Source organism: Triplophysa rosa, linkage group LG6, assembly GCF_024868665.1.
Source record: "Triplophysa rosa linkage group LG6, Trosa_1v2, whole genome shotgun sequence".
Classification (NCBI taxonomy): domain Eukaryota; kingdom Metazoa; phylum Chordata; class Actinopteri; order Cypriniformes; family Nemacheilidae; genus Triplophysa; species Triplophysa rosa.
The window spans coordinates 25,516,102-25,542,718 of NC_079895.1; the positions used below are offsets into that span (position 1 = coordinate 25,516,102).

The following is a 26,617-nucleotide window of genomic DNA, read 5'->3' on the forward strand; positions in this document are numbered from 1 at the left end:
TGCACCCATTCAAACTTGAAAAATACAGTGTGGTGCATTACAACATTACCAAAGTGAACTAGACTGAAAATATGATATATACACTTTCTTTTAGTGTATCATGTAGTACACAGACAGCTATAGGTTCTAGCATAGCACTACCCAAATCAACCCTGAGTGTGCAGCAGCAATGGACAATGCAAGGCTGATTGTTGAGGTCAAAAAGTGATCCTTGTGATGAAGAAAAAAGCATGTGTGGCCTAATGTCAATTTGTATAACCCAGAAAAATAAGATGTAATTACTGTGAGACACTTGAAGAATGTTGGTAATATTAATATTAATAATCATTAAAAAATCTTTATTTTATAACCAAACACAAACCGGTCAAGTCAATTTCAGGCCGGTGTTTGCGTCCGATGAAACCATCAATAAATTCATCCCATTTTCATCCCATTCACCTCACGTAGGGAATGGCGAGCAAAGCTCATGTTTATTATTACATTTCGATGATGGACACAATAGTGTTTAAATAACACTGTTCCTCATTGAATCTCTACAGACGTGAATGGATGCCACCGTTGCTCGGTTACCAACATTCTTCAAAGTATATTCTTCAGCGTTCTACAGAAGAAAGAAAGTCATACAGGTTGTGAGTAAATAATGAAAGAAATTTCGTTTTGGGGATTTACTGTCCCTTTAAATCTTTGATCAACTTCTAAAATGACAATTGAATAATCTTATCATGCGGATAGAATGCAATGAGCCCTAATTTCCTGAAAGCACATGAAACGTTTTCTCTGTCAAGAAATACGCATTTGCTGTGTATGATATTGAAATGTCCAGTAAACAAACTTTTGCATTTCTATATTTTATAGAACTGTTCTGAGGGCGGCTGTTCTATTTTCATTTTTCATCGGTAAAAATGTAAAGTTTAGACATAGGCTTCTGAGGTCAAGTCTTTATTGATGATTCTCAGTGTTTAAAGGCTGAACTCTAATTGGCAGATAACATATTTGTGCTATGAGAGAAGGTTGTCTATGGTGCACAGCTCACTGTGACACGTTTTACTCTATATATAAAGTACTATTGGTCTTTAAAATACCAGTCACCCATCATGCACACAGAAAAAAAAAATCTATATGAGCATGTAAACTACACAAATAAAGCAAAAGGATCACTGAAATAAAGTTGTTTAGTGTGCGCTTCTCTATTCTCTTCGCTTATCTTCCGAACACAGACATTATGGTACACAATATACACAGCATATTATGAATAATTCCTAATGAGCCATGGCACCGTCCACTATCCCACCATATGGCTTGAAGAAACAACACTTAGTTTACATTTCCTTGGCATACTTAAGTGTACAGCTTGTCGTCCCTTTCAGAGAAAGATATTTAAACATGCACTTAAGGGTGTCATCCGTACCAGATTGTGCTTGTACAACAACTCAAAGACATGTTTACTACCCAAGAACCTGCCACAGGAACAGATGTTCTGTTTTACATTAACCAACCTAATTAGGATTGCATATACATATATGTCTTTTCACACACGCTGTATATCTCAGAATATAAGAGGGTCCTTTTTGACAGCAGTTTAAAGAGATAACCTGGTCCTGACAAAACGCTTGCGAAACGCCCAGAGTATACCTAATGTACGCGAACAACTCACGATCACAACAGTGGTGCTAAAACATCAATAAATGTGTTTGGTCTTTATCCGCAATTTTCCATATGCAAACTATTGCTTGGTAGGTCAATGAATGTTCTACGCGAATCGATCCGAGTTCATTTTTCGGAGTTTGGGGGGCAAGTGTCCATCCATACGGCCTCCTCCTCCAGCCAGTCTCTGAAGTTTCGGTGGGAGGTCCGCAACCGACTTGCTAATTGCCTCTTTGGTCATTTTAGTTGTCTGAGTAACGTGGCTCTCCTCCGAGACTCCCGGTACAGAACTGATGCGCTGAAGCTTAATGGGAAGCTCACCAAGGCTATATGTCATCTCCGATGTGGTAGAGCTCATTCTCAGGAGCTTTCTGGGCAGCCCGTCTCTGCCTGTCATCTTCTGGAGCTTAGTTGGTAATTTGATTGTGCTCTCTGGATCTTCAAGCAGTTCCATGCAGTCCAGGGAGCTGTATCTCTCCCCACTATTGCACACAGATGGGGCCATGAGCGGAGAGGACATGAGCAGGGCCTCATCTTGCTCCTTGGCACTGTAGGGAGGAGTGGGAACTTCGAAGGTAGCGTGGAACTGAGAATAATCCACTTTGAAGAAGCCCTCTTCCAGAGATATAACTGGAAAGAAACGGTGGCCCCAAAGCACCTCATCCTCCGTGTAAGATGTCCGTGCTTGACAAGTCATGCCTGTCAGAGAAGATGGTGGGGAAAACATTTGGTGAGTGTTTACTCAATGAGACAATTAAAGCATTGCACATCTGCACTGTAAATCTGAATTACTAACGGTCGAAATGCTCAATAGCTAACATTATAAATGAGTCCAGTCCTAGCAAGGATTTTTCGAGTGTTCATTAGCAATTGTTTTTGTCATAGTGTCATCTACAGCAACCGGCCGGTTGACCTTTTGGAAGCTTTCTCCTTTTGCTACGTCCGACATCAGCCAAAGCACTCCCTGCATTTCTGTCAATAGGTCCTCTAAAAAATGAAACACTGAACATTTAAGCTATTCCCTGTCCCGGAAACCGCACTTGAGAGCAAACTGCAAAAAGCAACTTTTCTGAAGCCGACTGATTTTAAGTCAATTATTTATGACGGTGCTTTTTCCATTTGACATGTATACAGTAGGCAAATCTCCAAAACAATCCAAATAAGTGGTGACTGTGTTACTATAAAATTGCTGGCAAAAAAATAGTACAAATAAATCCCGGCTGTCCTAAAATTGTATTCAGACTGAGCAATTGCAAATTGAAACAGACTTTGAAGATCATTAACTTGTTAAAATCATTCAAAACACATGTAATTTCACAATATGTTATTTATTCTGGAAGGTGGAGGGTAGGGGGTGCTGTGGGGGGCTTCCAAAATACATTTTCCCTTGGGCCTCCAAGTGTTTAGAACCGGCCCTGTAAAAGATTAATATTTCGAAATCACAGTTAAACTAAAAACAAACATGTATGATAGCATATAAAACAGAAATATTAATAACTGAGGTGTATAAGAGGTGTTTTGTAGATATGTTAACTCCATCGGCAAAGAAGCAAACACGTGACAACGTTATTAGTCTTTTTTATTTTTAGGGGCATTTTGGATTTTATACGACTATATAGGGTCAAGGAAGGCGAATCAGATCGGCAAAGGACCTCAAGTTAAGATTCAAACTTAACTATTTACTACATACAATCATTCTGTTATGTAAAGAACATTCTGTGAAAATACAATATAATCGTGGTATCTATGTTATTGACTGTTTAAGGCCATGTCAGAGAATAAAATCAAAATATCATAAAATCTAATTAAATCAAAATTTGATGCTCGTTATCTCAAAATTGGATTGTGATTTATGATTTTAGCGTGTTTTTTACAGACTGGGTCACAAATAAGAATAAATGCTACACTGTAAAAAAGCGTAATTTTAGAGAATTTTTTCTGTTTTTACAGATTTACCAGGTGTCATGTAAAAAACGGTTATTTTGTAGTTTATTTCTGATGCCAGTTTTTTACAGGAGTATCGTTCATTGATATTTTACGTTAACTAATGCATTAACTGATAAATACAACCTGATTGTAAAGTGTTACCAATGACTTTTTCCTAAGCATGTTCCACTGTTGCACATTTATGTGTTAAATCCCGTTTAAGCTGCGTTATATCCAATTTCAGGAAAAAAATGGACAATGTCTGTGCCCAAAAACATCTGCCCTCTATCGAAGCTTATAGAGTCTATATGATTCTCACAAGATCAGAAGTAAAAGCCCCTGTTATCAGCGATGCCCAGGCTGTCTTCAGTCAGCTCACTTGTCTCCTTATTTTCATAAATTGCAAAATTTCTAAAGGAACAAACCTTAACTCATCACAAATGAGCTTTCGTGGCAGTTTCTGATCAATATTTCAAAGGAGAAATGCAGAAATGTGCTGTGGGGCTATGCATTTGTTAAAGAGAAAACCTAGTATTTTATACGTTTTTATTATGTTTGTGTGATGTTAGCTCTTCTGAGATGTGATCTGTGCTCATCGAAAGCCAACACGAGACCGCTAAAAGTTACTAAAAAGTTAATGTCGGCCTTCACCTGTAACCACAAATTCTTTAAAATATCTTCTTTCCTATTCAACAGAACAAAAATCAACATACAATAATTGTTTCTACTGTGGTAGTCACAGAAATTGCGAACATTTTAGTTGTACACACAATCACCACAAAATGAAACTAATAATTAACACATCCTATTTGGGAGTGAACCAGATGCAATTATACCTGTACAGGGTGTGAATGTACGTGTGTTTCTATAGTATAATATATAATAGCTTTTCCAGACCATAAAAGAATCACAGGCAGATTGTACAGTAACTGCCTGACCACTCACACATGGGCTCATTACAACATTAATGTCTGTAATACCCCACGAGCCCATCCTGAACTCTACACAGAAGAAATCATTTAAACAACATGAGAACATCAGCTGCACTGCTGAGCCAATTATTTCCATCTCTCTCTCTCCTTCCCTCTTTTTCTCTCTGTGTGTATGACATGTCCTTGGATTTTGCTCACCAAATATTGGAGGGTTCACATACTGCAGGTTTGTGTGCCATTGCACACTCTTCAGCCCAGCCATGGCAACTCCCTAAAGACATCATTAAAATGTTTTTTCCCCTGAGAGTAAAAAACATACAAGCGCAACATACTCCTATGCTCAGTTTTCTGAATCCACGTCATGACATGTTTGCTCTTCAAAACAACAAAACAAAAATGTGACCCGCTCTTATAAAATATTAACGCTCATGAGGCTCTTATGATTCAAATACTGAGCTGTTGTTTGTATAAAATAACATTCACTTATTTTGCTGTCTGCGTACGTGTACTTTCCATTCTGATAACTGGTCAGAAACAAACCTTCGGTGCCGTACCCAAACCACTTCAGACCAGTTCTCAAGGTACCGACTAATATAAGCTTATGTTTGTCTTTTGTCTCCCTTCCTTAACCCCATTGAGGAGGGGTTTTTTTTCGGTATGGCGGTAGAAGGTTTAGGTCACTGTCAGAAAAAAGTTTTTGTCACTGGGGTGGTACCCTAATGTTCAATTTTGTACCTTTACCCGTTTAAAGAACATGATATAATGCTGTACCATTTTGGGTACATTATTGTACCCGAAGGACCTACTGGGCACCTGCAAGGGTACAGTTAAATGTGTTTTACCCTTAAAATTTAACTGGTACACAATAGGTCCTTAAGGTACACAGACGTTCCTTAGGTTACAATAATGTACCCACAAAAGCTTTTTTATGTGCTGTATACCCGTTAATGAACAAAAAAAGAACCTTTAAAAGAACTTTATTTTCTTTTTGTGGGTATTTCTTATTTATTGTCATTTTGTATAAAAGCAAATGCAAAATGCATTTCTGAATCTGAGGGCCAGGGCCGGACTTAGGAGGGTGGGGGCCCCTGGGCTTGAGTTGTTTTCGGGGCCCCGTACTATTTAAAATCATGTGTTTGTTAGCATTAGTAAATGTTTTTTCTCTCCAATGACTAACAATAACACGTGTTCATTGGTTTACACGTTTATAATGCTTGTTTTGACAGTGGGAGCCACAAGTGGTGCGTTTATAGCGTGTAGGAAGTTTCAAACATACTTAAATGTAAAATCCAATCAACATTAATAATCAACATTATTAGTCCCCTTGATATTGTATAGTTTTTGACATAATCATACAGCCCTACCATTATGTATTTTAAAATTAAATTTATTGATCCATAATAAGAAAACTACTAAAAAGGAACAAATGTGTGTGTTCTCCCTGTATTTCTCGAGGATGTTGAGAGATTATACGTCTTGGATCTAAAATTTGAGAACACCTGCATTAACATGAAACCAACAATGAGCAATACAGTTGTCAGCATTTATTAATCTTGTTTATTGTTAGTTAATGCCAAATACAATTGTTCATGTTAGTTCAGGTGCATGTTTTTAAAAATATTAGTAAATACTGAAAATAAAGATTAACAAATGCAGACATGTAATCTAATGCTTAACTAATGTTAACAAATGCAACGGTGTAAAGTGTTAAAAATATATTAGTATTCTATTGCAATTCCATCAGTAAAGCATATGACAGATCTATGAGTTTGAAATGCACATTAAAATTGTATTCATATAATGAGATGAAACGTCTTATTATGGCTTAAATAGTTTCATAATAATGAGATGGGTCCATAGTTTTGTAAAGTCTAGTTAACTGAGGTTGTGCAGGGCAAATAGGGCACCCCTCTGTTATAAATCGTTTTAATTACTTTATGACTAACATAACATCATTTTAATGTCAAATTCTTAAATGTAAATCTAAGAGACAGTTTAATGCAGCTCACAGGCCATGAATCCATGAATGGTATATCTGCAAGGTATCATCTTAATTTAGCATTTACATTTTGCCAGAGATCTCAACGTCAGAAATGAAATAACTATCTAAACGCAGTTTGTCCCTTCACGCGTCCCGTAGTTCGGTTGTTTTAACTTTGTTTATTAGTTAGCAGAATGTTTTCATTTTTTATTTACATGGATGGATTTAACAGTGTTTGCGTATTATTTACAAGAACCGCTTATGGCCACAGAACGGGAAATATTAGAAATAAACTCTATATTACCTGTTTTTATTCAGAGATGTCTGCAGAACACAACACTTTTCATAACACGTTTTTTGTAAAAGCAAAGAAAGTGTAACAACAACAACAGCTAGTAGACTCTACTGCATCTACCTGTCGATGAAACAATCTGTCGTCTTCAGTGAGCGGACACAGACTGTGAGGCGCGAGCGTCAAATGGAAAACGCGGAGTGGAATCATATAGCGGTGTAATAAGAGAAAGTTTTTCGCGGGGATGTGAATCCTCTCTACTCTACTTCGGCTACCGTTCAACTTCGCCTACCAAAGGCGGGCGCCAGCCACGTCGGTCCGCGAGTTTCAAAGGAGAAATAACTGAAATAAAACCGGAGGGTGGCGGCCTGGCGGGAGATGGTGACAGGTATGCTCTGGATTCTCTGCCTAAAGATCAAGGTGTGGTGCCATGGGTGTAAAGAATCATTATTTCCTAAATGCTGTTCTTTCGCGTTCTTGTCTCTCAGTTTTTGGTTTTCTTTAAGCGCGGCACTGCGATTGCGCTTGTCAGCCATTAGAACAAGCGTCTTAACGAGCAGACAGGTTTCAACTGCAGTAAACGTAACGGATAGAATCCACATATGACCAATCAGGAAACGCCAACATGACTGACGGAACGATTAGCCAATTAAACGACATCGTTCCTTACATAAGGCAGTGCTATTGAACATTGGTAGGCCAATGCACAAAGTTTAAATGAAAAATAAAATGACTGGCATATAACTAAACAAATCAAATTAACGACAGCAGGCGGGCCCCCTGAAGGGCGGGGCCCCTGGGCTGGAGCCCAGTCAAGGCCAATGGTAAGTCCGGCCTTGCTGAGGGCTGTTTTTGTATTGATTATAAAGAGAATAAAAACAAACATGAACTAAAAGTATAATTCAAAATTTGCATATTTCATCAAGTTAGACTGGAAAATTGATTCTGCAAACTGTATAATTTCTGCAAATGCTCACTGACACCTAATAAATAACAAAAAGGGTTGCTCTTCACCTCTTGACTTCTACATAGTTGTTCTAGTTTGTGTGGCTTTATTTTAGTGCCTCAAGACTGCTGGAGAGATTCTGCATCCACAGACAAAATATCTTAAATCAGCATGACAGGCACACACAAATCTTAACTTTGAAGATTTTGTTGATGTGTCAGTAGTGTTCAGGAACATTTCGCTGAACTGAGAGCTCTCAAAATAAACTTTACTTGGCCTAAATAAAAGTGATCAAGAAGTGATAAGTGATGCCATTTTGCACAACACACACACACACACACGCACACACACACACACACACACTCAAAGGCATTATACTGATTTCAATGGCAGGTAACCAGAATTTGACTTTTTAAATGTTTCATATTGATTAGATGAGGAAAATGCTGATATTACCAATGACAAAACACTCATTCTTTAATTCATTTAAAATATATATATATATATATATTTCTAATGAACAAAACTGATATGTTGACACAAATATATATTTTATCTACTAAAGTAATGTCAGACATTTAGGCATACATTGAGATATATGCTTGAAGATTTTAGTTCATTAGAAACATTTCAGTCAAGCATTTCCAAACTTAAATGGACAATATATTTAAATTGTCATAACATGTTAGAAAACACTATAAAAATAATTATTTTAAAATAAATCCTGTTTACATAGATTGCAAATCCACAGTCCATCCAAACACAGTAAAGATGGTACTTGGTTGAGATGTTTGGCTTGCTCACCAGGAGACTGCATTTATTTATTTATTTATTTATTTATGCATTTATTTATTAGATATTATTTATTATAATGATCTTGCTTGGTCTATAAACACCATGCACTGTGCTGTGTTTTACCTTTCTGTGTTTTTCTTATTTTCTCCTGTAAAGCTGCTTTGGAACAATGCACATTGTGAAAAGCGCTATATAAATACAATTGAATTGAATTGAATTGAATTGAATTGAATTGAATTGAATTGAATTGAATTGAATGTTACGATTCGCTGAGAACCAGTTGAAAATCGATTATAGTATACCACAATTCAAGTCAATCGAGATGTTAAATAAATAGCAATACATGTTTTGAACAGCAGGGGACGCTGTGTTTACTGCAAACTTGGTAAACGTGGATATGCTGATGTTTCTTAAAATGTGTAAAAAATCCAAGTTAGGAAAAGCACAGACAAAGTCATAGTTTGTTTATATTAAAGAGACATCTTTTCTCTACTTGTACCAGCATGTTGTTAATCTGCTAAAGGGAGAACTGGTCCTCTCGGTTGAGCCTGGTATCTCCCAAGGTGTTTTACTCCACTTCTACAAGTCTCTTGAACGCGCGCCATACACTGACAAGACAGAGGAGAATATATCGATTAAAGTTGGTATTTTGGCTTGTTTTTCGCACATAAAGCATTCTCGTCACTTCAAAAAAATTCAAGAGAAATTTCAGGAGGCCTGGAAAGCTCTCGGATGTCACCTAAATATCTTTATTTGTGCTCCAAAGACGCCGGAAGTTCTCTAAACATGTTTAACGTCATGTGGGTGAGTAAAAAATCACACAAAGTTGATTTTTGGGTGAACTTCCACTTTAAGTAAGTGCTTTCCTCATGTGTTTGGTCTGCAGTTTTCCTCACATCTACTCATCCAAACTCAGACTGCATAAAGTGCCGATGTAGAACTCTTGACACCTCATCCACGAGCAGTCAGCACAGGCACAAGCTGTGACCTCTTTCGCTCCTCTGTGTAACCTCTGTCCTCTCACTCTGCTCAGTACTGTCTGTCTTTAAAAAGGTGCTTTGCACACACTTTTTATGCTTTTAAAACAACGTGTTCAAAGGCAGCAGACATACACAAATGGAAGGAGGGCTTTAAAGTAGGTTGCCATAGAAACAGTATTACAGCCACCAGAACAATGGAGAGCCTTGGGATTTAGCACTGCTTACCGGTTATTAAAGTTATGTTATATTTGTGTTCAGTTTGGTGACACTGGTTCACGGAAATAACAGCCAACCACAAGAAGCACAAATAAAGTGGAAAAAAAGGCTGTAATATCAGATTTGCAAGATTTACTGTACGGAAATAGCAAAATATTTAACTCACACACATCAGATGACATAAAGCAAAGTCATGTACCACAAGAGAAGAAGGGGAAGATTTCTTTTCTGTGCTGTTTCAAGCTGCGGAATAACTGTGAGGATAAAAAGGATTTACTATCAATTACTCACCCTGAGTATGTACATTTTTCACGCAATTGGGCATTATTGAGCTTCAAATAAAAGACAGATAAGCACCACAAAAAACTATGATTAAACTAAACAAATCTAACTGTATTACATATATTCAAGCTTGCAAGATACGTTCAAAAATTTACATCATAATTGTATACATCTGCTTGAATTCTTCTGGGTGAGTTCATGAGAAAATTGTGTCTGATTCATGGTTCATCGTTTTTTGATATATTCAGTTTATTTCAATTTGCGAATCCCGTTGAGAAAACTGTATGATTCCTTTGCGAATAGAATTGGTTATGTTTGGGGTCAAATTGACCCCAAAGCTACTTTTACATTTTTTTTTAATATGCTAAATATATATTTAAAACTTGATTCTTTCTGACTTTTTCTAATTTCATTAAAATAATTCATAGACATGTTCATCTTATGTTACAGAGTTTTCAGAATGTCTGTACACATTTTAACCTAATCGTTGATGTTTGGGGTCATTTTGACCCCAAGTTCTTTTTATGCTTAACTTTCTATGTTAAATATTTTTTTGTTCTATTTTACCTTTTCCTGATGAATCTCTCTTGCCAACATAAGTAAAATATTAGTTTTAGTTTGTACTTATCGTATCAAACATCAGACACACACACACACACACACACACACACACACACACACACACAATCTACACAACAGATTCCCAGTAGCAAAAAAAGTACTAACTATTGTGAAATTGTATTTAGTGTTCAGTTTACATTTACAATTTTGCATTTTGGTGGATCTTTTTATTCAAAATGACTGGCAGTGAACAGGGTATACTGCAGTGTATGGGACCCATGACCTATGCTCTATCAACTGAGTAACAGGAAAGCTTTTGAAGCTGTTGAATGTTGTTTTTGTGTGTGTGTATATCTATACATATGTATAGCCTATATACAGAAGTGTTTCTGTAGCTCAGTTGGTAAAGCATTAGCAGTGCAAAGGTCATTGGTTCAAAAGCCAGGGAACAAGTACTGTGTATGAAAAAATGTAAACTGTAGATACAGTAAAAAAAATAATTAATAGCTCGAATGCATTTACCCTTTGAAAAAAACTTGCAACAAATGTAATAAATGTTAATATTATCCTAAATATTCTATAAATTCATGTGGTGCAAAATGCTGTTTTTCTAGGTAAACGCAACAAGTTAAATGTAGAAAAAAAATTATATAAATATTAAGAAATTATGAAAAAGCTGTGTTTTTTCTTAATACTTCTTGTAAAATATTAGGTAGGTTAATTGTGAGTAAATAAACAAAACATAAAACTTTCTTTTTAAGCAATTGTGTATATATTGAAGTGTTTGGGGTCAAAATGACCCCACACATTAAAAGTGTTGCTAAAAATTGAACATAATAGGAGGGTTAAGTTCAGCCAAATATAATAGATATTACAGCACCAAGATGTACCACTGACATAAAGATGAAACACTTTTAAGTGTAATTCTGCATTTCCTCAGCTATGATACACACTGACATCAGATTACAGCTACGCTGCGTTGCCAATCAATAAAACACAATCAATCATGTGCACTTCAAGACCAATGAGATTCCGGTGCCGTTTATATGTAGAAACACCTGCAAACAAGTTCTGGTGGTCTTCTAAAGGAAACTTTTGCCGTGCAGTTTATGTGTTAACCAATACACGCTTTACAAAGAAGAAGGGAGAACTTACCGGTTGTTTCGACTATACCCTCCAATATCACAACTATTTCAAACTGCTCGGTCTGCATAGATCTCTGCGAGAGCTCATAGAAAGGGCTCTTGGTGTCGATCACATGACAGATGGTGAGTGGTGACACCAGAAAGAGTTGATCTGCTCCGGTGCTGAAGCCCACGTCCAGCTCCAGCTGATCCAACGGGAGGAACTCACCCTCGGGCGTCTGTCGGGACTGCAGGAGTGAGAAGATGACATGTGCTTTACACACTGTATTGTAAATAATGCAGGAGGATGGACACTCGATCAGTAAAAAATCAAATTCAAGTTTACAAAGTCTATAAATAATCAATGCTGGTTTTACAGGAATTTAGGTCTAGCTCCTCATTCCTTCCGAATTAACCCTTAAAAATAATGATACATTTTTATAATATTTTTTATTTCATAGGGATTCAAATGTTCAGGCCTATGTGGCAGAGAAATCCTGAATTAGAATGGGTCATCAGTTCTTGTAATCTAGTTAACTTCTATATTGATAAACATAGAAGAAAACATCTTTGAAACATCAATTTAAGATGATTACTGAAACGAACAACAGAGGGCAGAATAACACCTCACAGTGTCTATGTTACACGCAATAATATAATTATTTAGGTTTGTACTAATACTGACAAAGTGTTGTCTTTCAAAGCAGCTCCGCAAAATAATTGCATGTCAAGTATGTGTTATGATGAAATATATGAATGATTTATAAACTTAAAAAAAAAACTGTCAAATAGACCAATTTTAAAGCTTAATACAATGTACAATGCCGGCCAAAGGCTTATTCTTTCTCAATTCCCATCTGCGGTGGGCTCTTATTGTTGGCTTTTCGTCATTATTCAGGCAAATTCACCCATTTTAAAACCATTTTTATGTGGTTTTGTAATGAAAGAAACACGCTTTCATTATATTTTATTGTATACTCGTGTTTAATTATATCTTTTCTACAAAATAAATAATATTTAGGCATACTTTCAAATTGAAAGGTTGTTATAATCATGAGAAACATTTCTGTCAAGGGACCCTATACTTTTGAACAAAAAAAGAACTACAAAAGCAATTACATATTAGTTACACTTATATACACTGTACACTCTTAAAAAAGTTGCTTCAAAACGTTTCATAAAGAACCTTTACCATCTGAAGAACCTTTCTGTTTCACAAAAGGTTCTTTAGATTATAAAAAAGTAAGAAAGAGATGGTTCTGTAAAGAACCTTTGACTGAATGGTTCTTTGTGGAACCAAAAATGCTTCTTATATGGCATCGCTGTGAAGAACCTTTTAAGCACCTTTATTTTTAAGAGTGCCAAATGTGACCAAAGCGAGCTGCGAGGCACTTACCTTGAGTAATTTACAGCGGATCTGAGCTGAAACCATGTGGCTGTTGCGCAGATTTCCAACCCTGAACATGAGTGTGAGTTTGCCGTCCCTCGTGGAGATGGCTGCATTTTCACTGAACATTAACGTCTCTGCTCTCTTCTTGGGCTGCGACATCTTAATAAACATACAGCCTATTAAAAAGGCATCCACTATGGAGCCCAGGATGGACTGAAATAGGAAGAGAATGATCCCCTCTGGACATTTCTCAGTGATGTATCTGTGGCCATATCCTATGGTGGCCTCTGTCTCTATAAAGAAGAGAAACGCTGATGGAAAGTTATATACGTTGGCCACACACGGTGTGTATTTCTCATCATGGGTTCGATTTAAGTCCCCTCTGATGTATGCGATGACCCACCACAATGAGGCCATGAATAACCAAGCCACTGTGTATGTGAGAACGAATATGAAAAGGTTCCAACGCCATTTGAGGTCTACTAAAGTTGTGAACAAGTCTGAGAGATATCTGCTTGTCTCTCCACCCAGGTTTCCATGCTGGACATTACAGCGGCCGTTCTTGTCAACGAAACGCTGCCGTTTCTTCCGTCTATCCTTCTGATGGCTGGACGTCGTGGTAGTCACCACCTGATAGTCACCTCCTCCAAATTTCTTCCGAAGGGCAGACATTTTAGCCTGCACAGACAGCAGGAAAAACAAATCGATTTTGGATATTTTAGGAGTGCATTGACCATTGATTGCCTTTGGTCGGTTTCTTCTGATCTCTGGTAAAAACGTAGTTAACACTGTATTAAATTAGGTTAGCTTTATAAGTACATCTTAGCTAATTATCAAATATCAGCAAATACCACCAATTTTTGTGATAGTTGCTAATAATCAAGTTAACAAAGGCAAAATGAAAGTATAGAATAAAACAAGTCTTTGTTTTTAGATTAAAGTACTTTAAAATCTTTCTTAAATGCCAGTTGTGTAATGCATTTTTATGAAGTGAAAAAATGAATAATTGATTAGGCTATATAAATAAAAATATTAGTCTTAAATCATTGTCATTAAGTGTCAAGTTTGAAGGCCATTTACATTGTGTTAACATGCCCTGGGCAATAATAGTGGGACTGTTCAAAAGACTTTATTGACTTTGAAAAACAAACATTCACAGGACTAAAAATGTGTGTGAACTAGCCCCAATCTCTGTTAATTCCAAGAAACAAAAGCAAACTATTTGGAACATTTTCTTACACTACATTCTCTACCTGCCAGCAATCATCGCATCAGTTGCACTGTCCTTTGTTTTTAAATAAGTATTATTGTACGTGTTACCTTGATGGGACTGAAAGTAGAGATGCAGGAAAAACTCTCCACATGCGCTGTCCAGCCGCTCGGGTGCTGAAACACGCAGTCGCTCTTTACTCATCTGCTCAGTTTCAGAAGATGGAGCTCAAAGTTGCGGATGGTTTTTATCAGATTAACGATCTGATCGCAGGTGAGCATCACTCACTCTTGTGATTCGCGCATCAACTGATGGGGACTAAAATAGCCCCGACACGTTGCGACATCTGGCAGGATCTATCTGCCCAACAACGGAACAAATGCTCTTTAAGAAAAGAAGGTTTCTGTTTACCAACACAATAACGCTCAAAGCCTTTCAGTCAAACCTAAACCGAGGAAGCCGAGATTCTTTCGGAGGCGCGTCGGACAGATTCACAAGATGTTCCGTTCCTAAAACTGCATTTTTCCTGCATAATAGAACTCTCCACTGGGAATGAATAAAAAGGGCAAATGCTGCGACGTTCAGGTCATTTCCTCTAGACCCTCAGAAACGAGTGTTTAAAGCTGCTCTTTCAGCAAGCCTGTCGCCTGAAGCTCTTCGCGCAATACTGAGGTTTGGATCATTCACTGGAGGAGGGCGGAACTTTACGGTTACAGTTCACGCTTATTGGCCGTGTAAGTTACACCTAAGAGATTTCGTTTTAAACAGTTTCGAACGTCTCTACTCTATCGGCTGTTAGTGATTTAACATTGCATACTACATGTATATTAGGGGAGAAAGGGACGAGCTCACACACATTTTTCCAGTGTTATGCAATTATAATTTCATAAATGTAGCATGTGACATAGCCTGTTTTGTCAGCATTTGCTGGGAAATTATCCCATCAAATATGGAGAATGAAACCTGGTAGTAATCAGCACATTATAAGCTATTTTAACAATATACAAAAAACAAATATAAAAAAACTGTTTGCCAACAAAAGGAGATATGTATTTACTGAATTGCATAACACTTGTATAATTGCACATATAAAGTATCAAATTATTTTACATTAATGAGAAATAAAATGCTTTGTTGGATTGTTTAAATTAAATGTATGCAAGTATGGTTTTATTGTGGTTATTTGTTTTTCCAACAGTATAGTTTGGAATTTAGACCTGCAAGAAAAACCTGTTTTTCAGTAAGATAGTGCAACATACTACACTAAAGATGCAAGTCTGTATCCCGTTGTGATGTGTTTCAATGGTGCAGCAAATTTTCAGATTAGTCGATATGAAGTTTAACATCTGGCTACCCAATAATATAACAAATGAAATGTAATTATCCATTGTTTGGAGTAAAGCATTGTTTCTGGATACGTAACAACAAAAACACAATATTAACAATGCACAAAACCTACAGCACAGGTCAAATATTATATTGTAGCTTGCTTGGAAAATTCTTTTGTCATTTACCTTTAGATTCATCTTTTTTAATGTATTTATTTTGTGTGCCTATTTATAACTTGTGGATTTCAAATGTAATTTTCCCATCAAAGGAGAGCAATGACCAGCCACCTGCCTGGCATATTGCTTGTAGTCAACCTGCCTAATTTGATTTGTGTCGATGTTCTGATTTACCGAGACATTGGATAGATGTAGATGCACTTTGAAGAATCCTGATGCTTTCTGTAAACAATATTGTTGTGGATTGCATCTGTGCTCCAGTAAATCATAATACAATGATTTGTCATGTAAAGAAATAGAAATAAATCAGACTGTTTTACATAGATGTTAGGGTTAGGGTCTGTGTGTGGACATGTTTTTATATCCCGGTGGGGACCTAAACCAGAATGCACACCAACACATGGGGACTCGTGTCACCGTGGGGACCAAAATTGAGGTCCCCATGGGCAAAAAAAGCTTATTAATTGTACAGAACAATATTTTTTAAAAATCTAAAAATGCAAAAAGTTTTCTATGATCTTTAGGTTTAGGGGTAGGGGATAAAACGGTTTGTACAGTATAAAAAAAATATTACGCCTATAAACCAGACGTGTGTGCGTGCGTGCATGTGTGCATGTGTGTGTGCGACTGTGCGTGTTCGTGAGCGTGTCTTAAAAATCAAGGTTTTTCATTCTGCTGCATTTGACAAAAATGAGCAACACCTCCCATCATTTAAGGATAAAAAGATTATTGATCTGCACCGGTTAAAGAAAATCAGGTCCCTGTAAAGCCACTGAAATTGTACACAGTAATTCAAAGAAGCTTCAAGCAATCTTAAGACAATACTGAGGTTCACTCCGCTGGTCACTGGAGGTAATAAGAGCGCTGTCTTTGTGTCCCAGAGACCAAATCTTTCCAAGTCTTTCCAAGAAGTTCATTCACATGCTAAAACAACATTATTACACATTTCTTTAATTACAATTTCTGTCATAATATTATGTAATTCATTATATAATCGTAATATATAAAAAATGTATTATATTGTACAGTGCTGGAAATAGCCGAGATTCACAGTGTATATGGTTTTTTATTAAACCATAGATGCAAAAAATGCCACTTTGTGTATAAAAAGTGTGTAACATTTGGAGGCCATTTCATGGATAAAATACATACTAATACACATACATCCTCCCCCCCCCACCCCATGAAATTCACTCCCTGGACTCTGTCCCTCCACGTTCCCCCATTACAGAATTGTTTGATCAGCCACTGAGGGCAGAAGTAATGAACATTTATTATCTAATTGCAATGGCACATCAATGTGTAGCAAGAAGCAAGAAAATGTGCAAGCAAAACCAGCTTGCAAAAAAGCCAAAATCTTCAGCCAAAATAATAATAGCTAGACAACTGGTGTTTCCAGGGTGCAGTATTATTATCTTCCAAAAGTGATTCAAGAAAGAATAAGTGAACCATTATCAGGGTCATGTGTGCCCAAGGATTGTCCGTCTGGTCCGATCACACAAAGGAGCTAAACTTAAAAATAATAGCATCCATGTTGGAGAGGTTTCAGAACACACAGTGCATTGTACACTCTTAAAAAATAATATTGTGGAAAAGTTCCTCGCACTGATGCCACAGCCAAAACATCTTTGGTTCCCCAAACAACCTTTCAAAATCCTTACCTTTTTTTTAATCGGTGGTCTTTTCTTACAGTCTGTTTGTCTTTACAAAGAACCTTTAGTGTAATAGAAAGCTTCTGTGGATGTTAACGTTGTTTTTTTAATGAAACCACACACCACAATAAAACTTTATTTATAAGATGTTCGTAGTTGCTTTTGCATCTGTTCCTCATACAAATCAATCGTTTGACCTCGGTACACTTGGAATATTTGTTCTTTTTAAAAAAAGATTTTTGTAGAGTTTTGTATTCTGTATTTTCTATTATAAATAAATGGGTTATTTGCTCAAAATGCCTGAATAGTGTAATTTGCAATGTAAACACCATCAATCCTGTCGCAGTAGAGGAAAGTTTCACCTGCTGCCAGTAGAGGTGCTAATTCAGGAAAGACTCCTATAGGGAAGGACAAACGACTTGGTTATATGGGTTGGTGATAGGCTGTTAAATCAATATGTTTGTTGTCTGTCGAAATAGGTATTTTTCCGCCCAATTTGCCACATTTTCTTAGTCTGGCCATGAATAGATGGATACATATGGATACAGAAGACAGCAAGCAGAACGTAAATTCTAATTAAAGTGTACAGATGTCTGGAAATAAAAATGTTTCTTTTTTTATGCATAATTGTAAGCACACAGAAGGGACCCAAAGACGGAGAACGGGTAAGTTTAACAGTTTACTGTAAACAGGAACAACAGCGTTGGAGAAACAGGTAAGTAATGGCAATGCTGAGCAGAAACAGTATAATCGGATGAGTCACAGTTCTTTTCCTTATGTTTGCATATCCTTAGACCACAATGGGAGGAAAACTTGGGAACTTCTTAGAAGAGGAAGAGCCTGGCTTGGAGAGTCCGGTAAGCTTTGGTGTAGCTCACAAGAGACCAGACGCTGAGGTGCAGGAGTGGAGTATTTAAAGGGAACTGATTGTCGGGGGCAGGTGTGGGGAATCAGTAGTCTGGGGAAGCTGAACGTGCCGGGAAGGTGAGAATCTGACAGGCTGGGTGTATCCATAACAAAATTGTTGTGTTCATTATTTTTGAATGAACAATCTTACATACTGTTTGTCATTTAAACTGTCCACATGCACCACTATTAACATTAACTGTGCATCATTTATTAGAATCCTTTTATGGAATGTTTTGAATGATAGAATGATTTATCCCATTAGTATTCAGATTTAACTGGTCTTTTGCATATTTTTTCAGCGATAATGAACTTTTCCGTGGCCTGTCTTGTAAATCTGAACCATGGTGTGTTGTCAGATAAGAGCAGCATCTCAGCCTCATGGAACCGTCAGAAGTTATTAATGAGTGCCGGGTGAAAGCAGGTCAGTGCTCTTTCCTTCATTAATGAGGAGCTCCTGTTTGTCTCCAAGTCTTTACTAATGACCGACACTACACAACAGAAGCTCTCGGTGGCGCATTTTAGGAAGAGCTTGGTGCCAGAATGATGTGTGGGGTACATTAGTGTAATTTGTTTTTGTTTTATCTTGAGCATTTTAAGAACACAGAATAACATGGAATGTCAAGTCAACTTTATTAATATAGTGCTTTTTACCATTTCATTGTTGCAAAGCAGCTTTACGTACATTTTAATTCAATAATATAATAGATGAATTATTAAAATAAAATAAAAACATGGCACATGATGTTAAAATACCTGGTATTACTGCAAGATTTTCTCTATGCGAGGTGCAATGAAATTTAACTGAAATATATACTATGCTGGATTGTTAGAATCTGTAAGTTGTTCAATTGAAGTATATTATTTAACTGAAGTATAATATTTTAAATGTTATCCCTACTGGAAACTTCAAAACAATCTGCAATAATACCATAACATGCAAATAGCATATACAGTCTCCCAGTGAGTAAGCCAGTGGTAAGAAACCAAAACTCCACTATAAATGTACTGTATAAGTGGAGAAAAAACCTCGGTAGAGATTCAAGGTTGAGATTCTATGGAAATTAAATGAAAGATAAGGGAATATTTTGTAACCTGTAGACCTTGCTTAAACAGCAACAATGTTTTTGGAAATGCTCACAAATGTTAATGATACATTTTTCACCATTAAAATCTCTTTCCTTTTATCAATTTCTCAGAGTTGTGTACAGCTCTCAATTGGGTTACGGTCAAGACCCAGATTTTTCAATTCCAAAACCTTTTTTTTTTGCCATTTTTCAGTTCATTTACTAGTTACTTGTGTACTTTGGGTCAATATACCAACAAAGCACTTATTACTTAAACCGGATGTCATGGACTTGAGGAGCAACTGGCCAACAAAAGTTGAGTTTGCTGCTGGCAAACTGGGGTGCATTTCCCAAACAACGACATAGCTCGCTTGTTAAACACCATAGTACGATGCATCATTGGGGAAATTAATGACGTAGTTACGACTGTTTCCCAAAACCATAGTAACTCTGTCGAAGATCAATCGTTTGAACCAGGTTGGTTCAGAAATCTAGTTGATGACGCCATACAGGTGGTGGAGTAATGACGTTTTGATCGAATTAATGTCAAATTTTTGCTGTAAATAACATACATTGCATTTAAAGACAACTTTTGTTATCCTGTTTTTGTTATCTGTGGTTTTATTTCACGATATTTCATTCATTCATACGTTTCCTTCTACGTCACTCCGCCCAGGCATTCCCCAGGGTCCTAGAGCACATAGAATTATGCGCATGCGCACTTTAAAAAACAGCTCTTATATTTTCTGGACGAACTAAAAGATGTCAATTCAATTTGTATATATTTCGAATGATGGGCATAAAATGCACTGCATGTTGCTTGCTTGGTTTTCTCAAACGCATGATGCATGTAAGTCTACATGTCATAATAATAAGGAACTATGCTTCTATCCACAGCTCTAGAACTGTAGTTCCAACCATGCAACTTTGCGATGCTGCTTGCGATTGATCGTTGGAACGATGGTTTCGTAACGCTTGAATCGTTGAACTATGCTGGAACAACAGCGAGCATTGTTGCCTAACGTGTGTCTTGGTAAAATATTACACAGTAATAGTTTTTAACCATACATCCTACTGTTATAGTAACAGCTTGCTAACTATTCTGAAATATTGGTGAAATACATGCTATTTTCGCTTCAAATGATTAACCTCATGTATAAGTACTAATTTAAAAACAAGACAGTGCGATGAAGGTGTTGTGGAAAAAACTAATAGAGCATATCTGTCACAGCAGAAATCCTTCTCCTTTACCTCGGAAACCCATATTTCTGATTATTCAGACAGTGCGTAAAGACAGCATTATATACAGATCACTCCACACTTTATGAGTAATCAATGCATAAATTAAGGTGCTTTCAAATGTTTTGCTGACAGTTTCTTACCTCTATGATGGCATTCCATCCTAAAATGTATCTCAATGTTGGTGTATTACATGTTTTTATGCTTATCACATGATGATAATGCCAAATTATTGGAATCATGTTGCGCATTACAAAGAAAAGAAATATATGCTCCTGTGGGTTTCAGACAATCCGGTCGCCCTTGTTGAACTTGGATCCAGCAGATTGGGGAGGGCTTAATTTCTTCTCTCGTACATGTATGGAATCTTGCCTTCGGCCGCAGCCGATGCTCAAGCGAACTGATGATGATTATGACTGTTTCAGATAGGGGGTTACTAACAAAACAGTTAATTCGCAGTATAGCAAAATTCTTAAACAAAAAAAAAAAACTGGTAACTCGCTGGCATTCGGAACAGTATATTGTTTGAATTCTCAAAGGTAAAACAAGGAATGATGGGAACCTCATAGCAATAATTACAGATAGTATAAACACACAATAAAAGGAAAACACATTTCCTAGGTAGGTTTTTATCGTGATCTACAATGCCGAAAACAAACCAATGAAAATGCTGATTTACTCTGTTTTGTTATTTCTTGGATTTGCTCCTACGTGGTGTAGAAGGACATTCTTGCTAGATCTGCCCCCTCTGTGCTCAGCAGCAAACGGCAATCGGCATCTTGCTATTTCTGGCCAGACTCCCGCAAGAACTGTGACAAGGGACTTTTCCAGCACAGCTCTGGCAGAACAATTATTTTAATTGTGCAGATAATCTTCCATCAGTGCAGAGCAATTAATGCATTTTAAACTTCCCTTGTTAAGACAGCAGCTAAAAAACGGCCACAGAAGAGGGGGTGATGCGGGCGAAGAATCATTTTGTAGAGGGGTAAAAATGAGCTTCGGAAATGATACATTACAGTAATACATTAGAACATTTCCCTTCTGAATTAAAGCTACACAGCTAAACTCAGCCTAAACTAGTTGGTTTGAAGTGGTCTCGCAGCCAGGTTTGTGCTGGTGTTGTAGGTGTGCTGGTTAAATTAACATGGGTTATTTCAACCCATGGTTGGGTAAATATGGACACACTCAACCATTTTTTATGGGTTAAACAAGCATTTTGGAGACCTCATCAAAATCCACTCAATTTCATTTACGCATAACCCTGTCCTACCTGAACCCATAGCAATCAGTCCGACATGGAAGTCGGATGCTCCAACAAGGAGACTGAAGGCCTCTAGTGTCTGTCCCTTGGGCTCCTTCTGAGATCAGCTGGCTGGCCTTCGTTACACATGCATCTAACATAAATTGTGCTGAATTAATTATGAACCAAAAGTTGAATATTGAACATTGGTGATATACCGTACGTTATACGTGATATACTCTGGGGCAGAAAACTCTAGTTGGCTACCCCAATTCAGTATCCATTTCCGATTCCTGAGAGTAATGACCCCACTCTAAAACTGATAGCCTGTTCTCCAGAGAGAGAGGAAACTGATTTTTTGTACTTGTGTAACCCATATTATAAAAATAGTCGGGTTGAGGCCTGGCGGGGGATCTTGGATTTATCGTATTCATTTAATCAGCGAGGAAAAGCGAGCCAAAATGACTGAGTTAAATTCTCCCGCAGCACTTTCATGCAGGGTCACACAGACAATCCCTTCAGACAATCATTCTCTCATTTGCCACCATGCGCCTTGATCACTCTCATCAGAGTTATTGCATGAGGTTGTTTGACTCCATTGTGAGCTCAGTAAAGGTCTATTAGAGTCGTTTTCAGTGGTTCTCAGAGACTGTGGGATAGTGGGGGATTGGCTATTTCGGTGATATTGGGATGCATTGTTTTGTCGTCAAGGTATCGATTGCCAATAATAGCTCTCTGAGTCACAATTTCTCATCGTCAAGAGGAAATGCGGTAGAATTTTCTGTTTTTGAGTTGATTTTTGTTGACGCTTCAGGTGTTCTGTAATGTTGCAGTGTTGGATGATGGTAAATTATGAGGGTAATAGGAAAGAATGATCAGAATGGATACGATTGCTGATGAGAAAGGACACTTATTTCAGAATACTGTAGGTTTTATAGAGCTGCCACATGGATTACTTTACTTTTTACATGATTTGTTCATGTAGTCAAAACTTTACAATGGCAATTGAATATCAGTGATGTGTTAACTAGATAGCAATTTAATCTGAATAAAGTTTGAATAAGTTATAATCTTGGGGCTAGAACATGGTGTGCACTCTTAAAAATAAAGGTGCTTAGAAGGTTCTTCACAGTGATGCCATAGAAGAACCATTTTTGGATCCACAAAGAACCATTCGGTCAAAGGTTCTTTAAAGAACCATCTCTAACTTACCTTTTCATAATCTTAGGAACCTTTTGTCGCCACAAAGAACCTTTTGTGAAACAGAAAGGTTCTTCAAATGGTTCTTTATGGAACCATTTAGACAAAAAAGCCATTGAAGAACCTTTTGAAGCACCTTTATTTTACACCTACAAGTGTAGACTTGGGAGTGGGTCAACCTTACTCTTTATCACTTGGCAATGTTGGCCAAAGTTAAAGGTGGCTGCTACCAAAACACAATGTGTTATGTTGGTGTCCAGCTATGTGGTTTGATTGTGGTTGTTATTATGCTAGTAACATGATGGAATAGATGTGGGTCTCTGTGTTCCACGCTGGGAATTTAGACAATATGTCCAGCTGTAATCCCTCTTCACTGTTACTCAGAATCTGTCATTTCTCAAGAGAATCATGCTTGAAACAGCCACTAATTAAAATAAACCTTTTGTTCTCTGGAGCGACTGAACCACAAGCCCCCACCCCAATTAAGAGCAACTCTATTCTCAGATCCTGGATAGAGAGAGACATTGACCAGCAAAGCTTTCATTTTTACAATCATCTCAAAATGCCAAAAGCACAATGCATAAGGGAAATGCACATACAAAACACACACACAAATATCAGAAGTGTTGAGACGGTTTTTAATCGTGGATCTTTGTGCCCTTTGGTGTCTCTCCCCTGCTCTTTATCTCTTGAGAAATAAATCTTCAGCAGTTATTTTGCACTGTTATTTAAAGAAACTCAAAACAAGTCGAAACGTGAAGCCGAGAGCTTTTATTAACAGCTTGCTTAAAGAGGAGGTCTTTCGGTCCTCTCCACAGATCTCTCCTCCTTTCTTCAGTTTAAATGTCATGTCGGGTCACATCTGACATGAATAAAAACATCCATCCGGTCGGATGACGCCAAGAACAAACTGATCCCAACATAAAAAATCAGGCTCTGCATTTTTTCAGACCTCAAATACTGCAAAGAAAACAAGTTCATTTTCACTTTTAAGCAATACAACAGTAATATTTGTACATGTAATTAGGAAATGTTCAAAGATTAAGTGAAAACATGTTTTCAGTTTTCATGTGTTTGGTCATGCTGTCAGTCTTTCACATTCCTGTTGGATGACTATGTCACTACTGACTAAATGGAAATTTGGAATGGTCTCTTTGGAATCAGCTGTATTTCTTTAGGTGAGTTGAAGTCAAATAAAGTCAAACTGCCCCTACAGCTCAAATAATAAATCATTATTGTAAACATTATAAAATGTGAATCAGGTTAAGATAAGGCTACTTCAGCGAGACATTTTTCACACCGCTGCAGTCTGGATAAAGTGCACCCACATGTGGACCCAAACATGCTGTAGTAGTGTATGAATGAGTGTTTACTAGAGTAAACTATGTTATATTATACTGTACTGTAGTATATTGTAGTAATTACATAAATATTTGCATGGTTCAAAACTGCATACCATCCTGGAATTTGATGATGCAAGGTAATATCACCCGTCAACAGTATTGGGTGTAACTAGTTACTAACTGTAATTTAATTACTTTCCCCTTGAAAAAGCAAAGTAAGTAAAGTAATGTAATTTATCCACAGTTACTTCTGATGCAATTAAACTAAATACTGTGTGATATACGTATATGTGTGTGCAATAGTGGAATTGACATCAAAATTCATATTTCATTTTCACTTTTGTAATACTTTGGACCGTTAATTATACTACTTCATGTAGTTTTATATTATTGATTCGAATGAATTAAAAGAGCAGTTTCATGTCTATCCTTGAATCACTTAACTAATCAAGGTTGATGTAGGATATAGAAAGCAATTAGTAATAAGTAATTAAAACTTTTTGGAGAGAGTAATTTGCACAGTAATCTAATTACACTATTGAATATGTAATTAATTACTAGTAATTAATTACTTTTTCAGAGTAACTTGCCCAACACTGCCCGTCAAATGGATGATTAATAATTAAATTAAGTCCCACATTACTGTGTGACATCCTTTCTCAGAAAAGCGAAACTCGAAAGACCTACCAATCCAGCACTTCCGGTGGTGTCTAGATCAGAGTCGGTTGACATAAGGATCTAGGGATTTACCTCATTTAAGGCAGAACTAATATAAGAACAGTTTATTTGAAGTTCTTCTCATGAACCTGCAGGCTTTTACCACTGGACAGTAAAGTTTTTGTGTAATGTCTACGTAAAGCTGACTTGTACTCAAATAGATATAAAAAATACCAGGATTCTCTGATTGCTGCTGTAGCCATATACTGCTAGTTGCTTGTTTTTTTGGATATGTTATGACCGACTGCTGCTACTGGATAACAATAACCTTTTTAAAAAGGGCCTAGTGCCATATACTGGTAAAACCAGTCTCTTAAAAAGGTCCCTTAAGATTTTCCAATGAATCCCTTCCCAAATAAATACAAACTTAATTTCAGATTGTCATTTTAATGAGCCGATAAAAACAAGCCAATAAACGTTTTATTTATAATTGGCGGGTGTATAGATCCAGTACTGTATGCCATTGCAGAAGCTTTCTAGCTGGCCTTGATATAGCCTATCTAGAATTAAATAATGCACGTAATTAGTGAGTGAAAAGCATTAGGCATTAATAAGTGATAAAGGCTATCTGCATACAATACATTGAAACCAATTCCCCTGCCTTGCAAGAGAGATTTTCTGCCCCGCAAAAAAAGCTTACTTTCTGATAGGTCAAACTAAGTCAAATGTAGTGTTTAATTAAATTATATTTCACAAATTAAAACGAGCAGTGCCATTTTTAAAGCCATTAAAAAAATTCAATGTTTTAAAATGATCTGTAGGTTGTAAAATCCTCATAAAGCTGTTCACAGGCTGCACGGCTATGCGCGTACTTTTTATATAGAACCACATGAGCGCTCACAATTACCCCATGATTTCGCCTGACTGTACAAAAAATTGTCTATGCTGGGAATAATATTTTTTAGCTTGTAGTAATTAAAAGGGTCCATGTTTCTATTGAAAATAAATGTTTGAAACATACTCACTTTTGTTTGAGGACTTTAGTAGTAAATAACAGATATGAAAATAAATGTTGAAAATAGATATGGAAAATTAAAAGAAAATGGGGTTTACAATAAATACTAGACTTCAGCAATACTTAAAGTGAAGAAATTCAGCAAAAGTTCTTGCTGTGGAAAAATGGCTTAAACAAACTTTGGGATGTACAAACATGAACAAAATTAAAAATAGTGTCAAGAGCAGACCTTTCCAAACAGCACAGAAGAGAAACTGCTTGGGAGACACATACTGTATATCGTCGCTGTCGGGCAGAAACCTCCTATGTCCAAATTTGGTCAATTTCATATTTTTTCACAAATCGATGCTATTGGTCAGTCCCCATGTGGGTCTGTCATTTTTACAAATTATTAACCAATCTAAAGTGTTGAAAATAGCTTGAGAGCAAATCTCTTAACTCGCTTGGACACGTCAACTGTCTGAGAAGTCTCGTAACTCCACCTCTTCTTCACTCCGCAGGAGCCTCTCGGCAT

The 26,617-nt window shown here is 36.9% G+C and overlaps 2 protein-coding genes and 1 long non-coding RNA gene across 3 annotated transcripts in view; 1 reads left to right on the top strand and 2 right to left on the bottom strand.

The window, feature by feature from the left end:
* Positions 1-815: 815 nt before the first annotated feature.
* Positions 816-14,960, bottom strand: kcnj3a (potassium inwardly rectifying channel subfamily J member 3a). The gene is made up of 4 exons (XM_057335307.1): positions 14,390-14,960; positions 13,076-13,747; positions 11,711-11,927; positions 816-2,343 (listed from the first exon to the last, which is right to left on the bottom strand). Exons 2-4 carry the CDS (start codon positions 13,739-13,741, stop codon positions 1,751-1,753), a joined length of 1,476 nt encoding a protein of 491 aa, XP_057191290.1. The 5' UTR covers positions 13,742-13,747; positions 14,390-14,960; the 3' UTR covers positions 816-1,750.
* The window catches only part of LOC130555251 (uncharacterized), a 74,168-nt gene continuing 62,451 nt past the window's right edge, over positions 14,901-26,617 (top strand). Inside the window, exons 1-3 of the long non-coding RNA XR_008963104.1 lie at positions 14,901-15,013; positions 18,231-18,420; positions 18,645-18,766. This is a non-coding gene — a long non-coding RNA (uncharacterized LOC130555251). The remainder of the gene's footprint in view (positions 15,014-18,230; positions 18,421-18,644; positions 18,767-26,617) is intronic.
* The window catches only part of galnt13 (UDP-N-acetyl-alpha-D-galactosamine:polypeptide N-acetylgalactosaminyltransferase 13), a 40,580-nt gene continuing 37,645 nt past the window's right edge, over positions 23,683-26,617 (bottom strand). Inside the window, exon 12 of the mRNA XM_057335306.1 lies at positions 23,683-24,048. Coding sequence (XP_057191289.1) covers positions 23,935-24,048 — 114 coding nt within the window. The 3' untranslated portion in view covers positions 23,683-23,934. The remainder of the gene's footprint in view (positions 24,049-26,617) is intronic.